Source organism: Mandrillus leucophaeus, unplaced genomic scaffold, assembly GCF_000951045.1.
Source record: "Mandrillus leucophaeus isolate KB7577 unplaced genomic scaffold, Mleu.le_1.0 Scaffold935, whole genome shotgun sequence".
NCBI classification, from domain to species: Eukaryota; Metazoa; Chordata; class Mammalia; order Primates; family Cercopithecidae; genus Mandrillus; species Mandrillus leucophaeus.
The window spans coordinates 312,166-322,734 of NW_012110197.1; the positions used below are offsets into that span (position 1 = coordinate 312,166).

At 37.1% G+C, this 10,569-nt stretch overlaps 1 protein-coding gene across 1 annotated transcript in view; it reads left to right on the forward strand.

Moving 5' to 3' along the window:
- TOPBP1 (topoisomerase (DNA) II binding protein 1) overlaps positions 1-10,569 on the forward strand; it is a 74,341-nt gene that overhangs the window by 59,542 nt on the left and 4,230 nt on the right. The window contains exons 25-27 of the mRNA XM_011970226.1: positions 900-1,037; positions 3,121-3,210; positions 3,386-3,547. Of these exons, the coding sequence (XP_011825616.1) occupies positions 900-1,037; positions 3,121-3,210; positions 3,386-3,547 (390 nt within the window). The remainder of the gene's footprint in view (positions 1-899; positions 1,038-3,120; positions 3,211-3,385; positions 3,548-10,569) is intronic.

Genomic DNA, 10,569 nt, shown 5'->3' on the forward strand with positions numbered 1-10,569 from the left:
AAAACTAAAAACAATTAGCTGGGAGTGGTGGTTCCCACTGAGTCCCAGGCTACCTAGGAGGCTGAATTGGGAGGATTGCTTGAGCCCAGGAGGTCAAATCAAGACCGTGTCTCTAAATAAAGAGCAGACAAATAAATTAATTTTATTTATTTAAGAAAGTAAATCTCAGATTTCATCACATTTGCTGACTGCTTATATAATTGAAATAACCAAATATGGCCAGTTAGAGTATACCAACTTTTTCAATAACAAAGCCAAACAATGAAACTTCACAGAGCCAGATTCACCTTTAATCACTTTTTAAGTGATTTAATTTGAATGTCAGTGTTGTTTTTAATTGAAATAACATTTTCTTACTCAGAAAGTTTCAAGATTATCTCATTGTAAGCTTTCATCTTTACTACTAGCCTGTTAAACAAATTACTTGAAATATTTTGCTTCCTAACTGGTCATCACATGTAGGTTCAAAAAGCATGTAGTTTTTGAAGCTTCTTATCAGGGTCCATTAGGGATCTCTTCTATAGACAGATAATCAAGTTGTCAGTACATACCTCCTCTGAGACTGTGTCCTTTTATGAGATTAGTCTTACAGCAGGTGAAATTTGTCCATGTGAATATTACCAGTTGCCAAGATACAGCTATCCTTTTGTTTCTTAAAAATATATGTGATATTTTTCTGATTTCTAATTAAAAGCCAAATATACTTGACTGTTGTATGAAACTAATCTACATTTCCTCCATGCAAATAAGACAATATTTACTTAGTACTCTCTGTATTAATAACAATTAAATGGATAGCTTTAACAGTCATTAGACTTTGGGCTCCTTGAGGAGCCCTGTGTGTTGCACAGTGGCTCCCCAGATTGTAGCAACTCAGGTTTGTTGGACAAATTCTCTAGGAAGAAGACTATGAATGGGGGAGTAGTTCCATACTTGATGTTTTGACTGGAATCAATGTACAGCAACGAAGACTAGCACTTGCAGCTATGAGATGGAGAAAAAAAATCCAGCAAAGACAAGAATCTGGCATTGTTGAGGTATTAAAATACATAATTATATAGGTAATACGAATAGCATTCAGTATTGTGACTTTTTTTTTTAACGAGAACATACTTGAGGAAATAATGATTCTACTTATCTTTTTCCCTTGATGTAAGATATATATATTTATTTTTTTGATGGCTCTTTTAAAAATATTTATATATGTAAAATGTGGCCCATATTGCATTTCTTCCAAAGAATCTTTTCAGCATCTAATGTTAGGGGTTCTTGACCTGAGTCCATAGACCCTCTCAAAGGAATTTGTAGTTCAAATCTGGGAAGGCCATGTACTTTGCATGGAGAGAAAAATACATCCTTATTTTTACTAACCTCTAATAGAAAATTAGCACTTCCTGTCTTTTTTTTTTTTTTAATTAGCCTACATCATGCTTTGAGAAAACTCGCACTTCCTTTAATTAAAGGTCTAGGCAACAAATCACAACACTATCAACTGTACCTGTAATTTTGCACTAACAGAAATCACGTTTCTGTTTTGCATTATAATTGCAAGCATCTTGAAATACTGTTTGTGTTCACCAGTACTTTATATTATTTGTTAGCTGTTGGTTTATCAAGAGAAACTATTACTTAGGCCACATGTTCATGTTTCATAGTTCAGGAACACAAGTCAAAGACAAAATCTGTGTATTAATGATTCAGTCCAAAGACATTCTTTATATTCCAAAATAACTTTGCATTCTGAAACATAATAGGACTGTTCATCTCAAAATCTTTCATGGAATCATAACTTCTGCAGAAATCTTCATATCCTCTCTGTTTTGGTTCAGCCACAGCAAAAAGAGCTGCAACCCTAGGGATGCAACGAATGCTCCCACAATATGAAATCACAGACACTTGACCAGAAGGCCACATATCTGAGGTTTCATCAAAGCACTGGAAGCCATATTAGTTACTGTCTGCTACTTTAAAACTATAGTAGTTATTAGACCCACCACTAGGTCATATGATTTAATGCATTAATATAAAGCACATCTATAATTACATCACAAATTTGTTTTTAGTATTTTGATAACTGTCAATAAAATCACTTCCTTTTGTAATCCTTTATATTTTAACATTTTCTAAAAATCACCCATAAGGTTTGGGAATTATATCTCAATACAGCTATTATTTAGAGGAGTCTAATGACCAGACTGCCAAAGGGATCCATGGCTCACAAAAAGGTTAATTGTATTAGTTCGTTCTCACGCTGCTATGAAGAAACACCCGAGACTGGGTCATTTATAAAGGAAAGAGTTTAATTGACTCACAGTTCCACATGGCTACAGAGGCCTCAGGAAACTTACAGTCATGTAAGAAGCAAACACGTCCTTCTTCACATGGTGGCAGGAGAGAGAAGTGCAGAGCAAAGTGGGGAAAAACCCCTTATAAAACCATCAGATCTCCTGAGAACTCACTATCATGAGAACAGCATAGGGGAACCACTCCCACCATCTGATTACCTCCCACGAGGTCCCTCCCCCAACACTTGGAGATGATAATTCGGATTACAATTCAAGATGAGATTTTGGGTGGGGATACAGCCAAACCATTACCAGAACCCCTGAGTTAAGTAGCCTTTTATGTTGTATTCTAAGTTCTCTGATATTTCCAAATCCTTATTAGCCATGATTCCCTCTCTTTTAGAGTAATTCTACTGGCTTTTGTTAGTTGTTATTCCCTGCCTAAATATTTTGTGTTTCTAATTTGCAAACATTTTTAAGAGAAGTAAAATGCAGGCTTCATCTAACCTAAGAAGCTGTGCTTTAAGCTCTTCCCTTGATTAATCATAAGAAAAAAAATACCAGAAAAGACTAAACATAAATCACACTGCTTTGTTTTAATGTTACCTAATCATTAAATGGTTTCTCATTCCTCAAGTATTTCTTGATGGCCTACTATGTGCCAGATACCATGGATTCACGTTTCAGTGTTCTGACCAGAGATAATTATACTGTGGCAAAAGTAAAGTTTATAAGATTTAATGACAAAACTGAGTCTACAGGCAAAATCATGTCTTACCTGTATTATTTTGTTATTTTCCAAATGATTTCACCACTGATTATTTTTTATTTGTAGGGAGCATTTAGTGGGTGGAAGGTTATTTTACATGTGGATCAGTCTCGAGAAGCAGGCTTCAAACGCCTTCTTCAGTCAGGAGGAGCAAAGGTTTGTATCATATTAATTTCCTGACCTTTTTACATAAATAATCATCTAACCAAGATTGCTATAATCAGTTCTGCATTTTCTCTACTTTTTGAAATGGTAATCCTTAAGTACATATTACACAGCTGAACTACTTTGGAATACTGGTAGATTGTGATACTACTTGTTTTTTCATTAGGTGCTACCTGGTCATTCTGTACCTTTATTTAAAGAGGCCACACATCTTTTTTCTGACTTGAATAAACTGAAACCAGATGACTCAGGAGTTAATATAACAGAAGCTGCTGCCCAGAACGTGTACTGCTTGAGAACAGAATACATTGCTGATTATCTCATGCAGGTTTGTGAGAGTCTATCCTTGACCTCATTACTAAAGATATGTTTATATGCATAGATAAGTAACTGCACAACAAAACCTTCAGCTCGTGATTAGTAGAACATTAGTCTCCTGTTATTCTCCTCTATTCAAGCCCTTTCAGTTTTATTCTATTTGTATTTTTTATAATAATGAACACATTATGTAAACATTTAGCTTGGAAGTTAAATATGAGAAGAGTATAAAAATCTAGCTACCTCTAAAGGCTTTAAAAATACCCTTTAAAATGTTGGAATATAAAGAAAGCAGAAATTGATTCCAGAAGTCCAAGAAGAAACATTTACTCAAAGGTCCTTTAGTTTTCTTGTCTGTTTGCTTTCATGTGCTTTAAATACCTATGTTAGTTAGACACTGTGGTAAATGTAAGCATTTGCTATATGGTGGGCTTACTACTGTCATATTCAGAATTGGCCTGTGTTGTGTAATTTGAATGGGGTAAGAAAAATCTTGCTGACACCAGAGTGCCTAAAAGGCCATCAGGAATCAGCAGGCCTGACACATAATCATAAGGATTAGATTTCATAATCATCATCTATGAAGGATTTCAAATGGGATGGTGTAGAAATAAGGGGAGGCCAGAACTCAAAGTCAGCTTTGCGATTTTGCTGCTTGTGTTTGCAGATTGCTCAGGATTTAATAGAATGCCTAAAACAGAAATGTGAAGCCATTATACAGCAGAGGGCATACTGATTAGTATCCACTATTTTATCTAAGGTTTTCACTGAACGTGATGTTTTTGACATTCATTTAAGTTTCAGTGTATACCAGTAGTTCATTCCTTTTTATTGCTGAGTAGTATTTCTTTGTCTGAATATACCATAGTTTATTCATTTTCCTGTTGATGGACCCCTGGGCTGTTTGTCATCTTGGTTATCATTAGTAAAGCAACTAAAAATACACAGACTTTATTATGGACATATTTTTTCATTTCTCCTGGGTAAATAGGACAGAATTGCTGTGTAATAGAATAAGTAAATATTTCGTGTTTTTTTGTTTGTTTGTTTGGTTTTTTTTTTGAGACGGAGTCCCGCTCTGTGGCCCAAGCTGGAGTGCGGTGGCGAGATCTCCGCTCACTGCAAGCTCCGCCTCCCGGGTTCACACCATTCTCCTGCCTCAGCCTCCTGGGTAGCTGGGACTACCGGTGCCCGCCACCATGCCCGACTAATTTTTTGTATTTTTAGTGGAGATGGGGTTTCACTGTATTAGCCAGGATGGTCTCGATCTCCTGACCTCGTGATCCACCCGCCTTGGCCTCCCAAAGTGCTGGGATTACAGACGTGAGTCACCATGCCTGGCCTAATATTTCATTTTTTAAGAAGCTGCCAGGCCTTTTGCAAAAGGGATTTTTACCATTTTATACTTCCCACCAATAATATAGGGATTGAGCATCCCAAATCCGAAAGTTAGAAATGGTACAAAATCCTAAACTTTTGAACACTGACGTGATGCTCAACAGAAGTGCTTATTGGAACATTTCTGATTTCTGGATTTCCGACGCTCAACCAGTAAATATAAATATTCCAAAATCTGAAATACTTCTCATTCCAAGCACTTCAGATAAGGGATACTCAATCTGTGTAAGCCTTCCAGTTATTCCATATTTTTGTCAACGTTTAGTGTTGACAATCATTTGATTTTTAGCCATATGGTAGGTTTACAGTGGGAGCACATTGTATCTCCCTGATGACTAAGGATACTGAGCGCTTTTTCTTTCATGGTTTGTGTGTTTGTTTGTTTTTTGGTGTGTGTGTGTATTCTCTAATATGTTTTCTAAAAAGTTATTGTTTTAGCTTTTATGTTTATCTCTATGACCTATTACAAATTAATTTTTCTTTATGCTGTGAGGTATGGACCAGCGTTGGTTTTTTCCCATATAGATATCTAGGTGTTCCAGCACCATTTGTTGAACAGATTTTCCTTTCCCACAAAAGCTTTGGCATCTTGATAAAAAAATCAAATGATCGTGTTTTTGTTCTGTTTCATTATCTACTTGTTGATACGTTTCCTACTGTGTCTTGATTACTGTAGCTGTACAGCAACTTTTGAAGCTAGTATTAAGACTACAATTTTAGTTGTCTTTTTCAAGGTTATTTCGGTATTCCATGTCCTTTGCGTTTCCACATGGACTTTAGAATCAGCTTGTTAGTTTCTATAAAAAAAAAAGAAAAAAAAAAGGCCTAGAGTGGTTAAGATTAGGATTGCACTGACTCTATAGATTAACTTGGGGACAGTTAACATCTTTACAGTATTGAGCATTCTATTCCATAAACCTAGAATGTCTCCAGTTAGGTCTTCTTTAATTTCTTTCAGCAGCATTTTGTGGTTTTTCAGTAAGGGAACTTACGTATCTTTTGTTAAACATATTCCTATTTTGTGATGCTATTGTAAATGAAAATTTTTAGATGTACGTTGATTTTTTTTCTACCATTTGCTGCCAATCCATAAGAGTATAAATTTTGTATATTATTATTTATTTATTTTGAGGCAGGGTCTTACTCTGTTGTCCAGGCTGGAGTACAGTGGCGTGATCTTGGCTCACTGCAACCTCTGCCTCCCAGGCCCAAGAGATCCTCCCACCTCAGCCTCCAAAGTAACTAGGACTACAGGCATGTGCCACCATGCCCACCTAATTTTTTTTTGGCAGGGGGAGGGGTAGAGGCAGGGTTTTGCCAGGTTGACCAGGCTGGTCTCAAGCAATCCACCTGCCTCGGCCTCCCAAAGTGCTGGGATTACAGGTGTGAGCCACCATGCCTGGCCTGTCACTCTTTTATACCCTACGATCTTAATAAAATTCACTTAATACAATTAGTACCTTAGGTTTTCCTACATAAGCAGTCATTTTATCTACAAAGAGATTTGTGGATTGTCCCTTCCTTATGCCTCTTATTTCTTGTTGTCTTACATGGCTAGGACCTCAGTATGCTGCTGAACAGAAGTGATGAGATTGGCCTCCTTATCTCCTTGTCCCTAGCCTAGGTGGAAAGTGTTCAATATTTCACCAGTATTTCACCACTTATAGGTTCTTCATAGATTTCTTTTCCAGATTGAGGAAGAGCCCTTTTATTCCTAGTTTACTAAGATTTCTTTTTCATCATTAATTGGGGTTAACTTTTGTTAAATGTCTTTTTCTACTTCTGTTGGAGTTGTTATAAGGTTTTTCTCTTTCATTCTATTACTATGGGAAATTGCATACATTTTCAAATGTTAAGTTTCATGTATCAATCCCATTTGATCATGGCATATTAATCTTTGTATATATTGCTAGATTTATTTGATGAAGAATTTTTAAAATCTGTTTTCAAGGTGGGATATTGGTATGTAATTCTCATTTTTTGTAATGTTTTGTCATATTTTGGTATTAGGGTTTTGCTGGCATCATAAACAAGGTGGGAAGTGCTCCCTCGGTTTTCTCAAAGAATTTGTGTAAGATGCCTATTTCTTCCTTGAATATTTGAAGGTCTGGAGTTTTCTTTTTTATTTTATTTTATGTTTTTGAGACATGTTCTGGCTCTGTTGCCCACACTGGAGTGCAATGGCATGATCTCAGCTCACTGCAACCTCCGCTTCCTATGCTCAAACAATCCTTCTACCTCAGCCTCCTGGGTAGCTGAGACTACAAGCGCACACTACCACTCTCGGCTAATCTTTGTATTTTTGGTAGAGACGGGGTTTCACCATGCTGGACTGAAGCGATCCCCTCGGCCTCCCAAAGTCCTAGGATTATAGGCATAAGCCACCTGACCTGGAGTTTTCTCTTTTTTTTTTTTTTTTAAGATGGAGTCTCGCTCTCTCACCCAACCTGGAGTGCAGTGGCGCAATATCAGCTCACTGCAACCTCCACCTCCCAGGTTCAAGTGATTCTTCTGCCTCAGCCTCCCAAGTAGCTGGGATTATAGGCATGAGTTGCCATGCCTGGCTGATTTTTGTATTTTTAGTATAAACGGGGTTTTAACCATGTTGGCCAGGCTGGTCTCGAACTCCTGACCTCAGGTGATCCACCTGCCTTGGCCTCCCAAAGTGCTGGGATTACAGTCGTGAACCACTGCACCCAACCTGGAGATTTCTTTATACGTGGTTTTTGGTACCAAATTTTCTTTACTAGATACAGAGCTTTTCCTATTTTCTGTTTCATTATATGTCAGTTTTTAATAACTGGTAATTTTCAAATAATATGTCCATTTCATCTTATCAAATTTGTTGGCATAAAGTTCTTCATAAGATTATTATTATCCTTTTAGTGTAATAAGTTTATTCCTGCCTGGGCACGGGGGCACACAGGCCTGTAATCTCAACACTTTGGGAGACTGAGGTGGGCAGATCATTTGAGGTCAGGAGTTTGAGACCAGCCTGGCCAACATAGTGAAACCCCATCTCTACTAAAAATACAAAAAAATTAGCTGGGCCTGGTGGCGTGTGCCTGTAGTCCCAGCTGCTCAGGAGGCTGAGGCAGGAGAATTGCTTGAACCTGGGAGGCAGAGGTTGCAGTGAGACGAGATCATGCCACCGCACTCCAGCCTGGGCGACAGAGCAAGACTCCGTTTCAAAATAAATAAATAAATAAGTTTATTCCTGATATTGGCAACTTGTGTTCATTTATAGCTGACTTATTTAGGAGTCTGTTGTTTAGTTCCTAAATATAAGAGAATTTTTTTCCATCTTTTTAATTTGTGATTGCTCATTGAATTCCATTGTAATCACAGAACATACTCTCTGATTTTAATTATTTTAAAATCATTGAGACTTGTTTTATCGCCCAGCTTCATCTCTCTTAATGAACGTATCGTGTATGTGAAAGATTTTATATTCTACAGTTGTTGGGTGTTATGTTCTGAAAATATCAAATAGGTCAATGTGGTTGATAATGTTGATCAGATGTCCTGTGTATGTGGTTTTTTTTGGTTGTTTAGTTATATCAATTACTGATACTAAAATCTCCAGCTGATTGTGGAATTGTCTGTTTTTTCTCTTTAATTCTGTCAGCTTTTACCCCATTTATTTCAAACTTTGTTGCTAGCTGTTACCCATGTGTAATTTCTGTGATTTTCACATATTGATCCTTTGTTATAACTTGAATCTCTGGGCTTATTCTGCCTTAATGTACATTATCTGAGGTTAATATAGCCTTTTCCTATTTAGTCTGTGTCATGATATCTCTTTTCATGGTTTTTAATTTTAAACTTGTCTGTGTCTTATTATTTAAAATGGCTTTCTTGTAGACAGGATATAGTTGGGCCTTGCTTTTTTATTCTTTGGAGTGTTCAGTCCATCAGGTAATTATTGATAGGATTGGATTTAGGGATGGGGTTTTTTGCTGTTTGTTTTCTATTTATTCTTTGTCCTTGTTCTTCTTTTTCTTTCTTGGCTTTTTTTGTATTAGTTTAATGTTTTTAGAATTGTATTTTATCCATTGGCCTTCTAAAGCAAAAATATATTGACCTTTTGGAGGGAGGAATATTTATATGTAGATTATACATTACTTACTGAGGCCGGGCACGGTGGCTCACACTTGTAATCCCAGCATTTTGTGAGGCCAAGGCGGGCAGATCACCTGAGGTCAGGAGTTCGAGACTAGCCTGGCCAATATGGTGAAACCCTGTCTCTACTAAAAATACAAAAATTAGTTGGGTGTGGTGGTGCACACCTGTAATCCCAGCTGTTTGGGAGACTAAGGCAGGAGAATCACTTGAACGTGGGAGGCGGAGGCTGCAGTGAGCCAAGATCGCACCTCTGCACTCCAGCCTAGGTGACAAGAGTGAAACTCTGCTTCAAAAAAAAAAAAAAAGATCTCTTGCATCCAAGTTGGTTCATTTGCTTCCCCTGTCCTTTATACCAGGGGTCACTAAACTGTAGCCCCATGGCCATATCTGGCCCACTGCCTATTTTATAAATAAAGGTTTGTTGGAATACAGCCATACTTACTCATTTATGTATTCTCTGTGGCTGCTTTTGCACTATAATGGCAGAGTTAAGTAGTTTCAGCACAAATCATCTATCCCACAAAATCTAAAATATTTCTGAGTTTTTACAGAAGGTATGCTGACCTCTGCTTTATGCAGTAGTTGTCATAGTTTTTACATCTACATCTTATAGCCCCAAATAAGATTTTACTTCAAATAGGTTTTGCTTTTAACACTTCTGTGCATTTTGAGGAAACTAAAATAAAAAATAGTATTTTATAATTACTCTCATGTATACCAGTTTGAGAGTCATTTTTTCCTGAAGATCCGAGTTTCCATCTGATTACATTTTCCTTCAGCCTGAAGAACTAACTTTAGTTTGGAGTGCGGGTCGATTGGGGATCAATTCTAGCTTTCTGTTATATGAAATGTCTGTTCTACCTTCATTCTTGAAGGACATTTTTGCAGGATACAGAATTTTAGATTGACGGGTTTTTTTCTTTTATTAAGGACTTCACTGCCTGCTGGCCTCCATTGTTTCTGTTGAGAAATCAGTAATGGTCATTTGAATTGTTCCCTTGTATTCAATGTGTCATTTTTTCCTGGCTGCTCAATAGTTTCTTCGTCTTTGGTTTTCAACCATTTGATATATCCAGGTGTGGTTTTCTTCGTATTAATCCTGCCTGGTGTCTGCAGAGCTTCTTGAATCTGCAAACTTAACACCTTTCACCAGGTTTGGGAAATTTTGACCATTATTTCTTCAAATATTTTTTCTGCTCCATTCTTTCCTCACTGTCTGCAAATTCAGTTACTTATGTTAGAACTTTTTATTTGTCCCATGTGTTCCTAAGGCCATGTTCACTTTTTTGCAATCTTTTTTTGTGTTCTTTTGATTGCTGATTCCTATTTATCTGCCTCCAACTTCACTGATTGTGTTCCTGTTATCATCATCCTGCTCTGAAGCCCATCTAGTGAGACTTTTGATTTTTTTTTTTTTTTTTTTTAATAGAGATGGGTTCCCATCATGTTGCCCTGGCTGGTCTCAAACTTCTGGGCTCAAGCGTTCCTCCCACCGAGCAGTGTATGAAT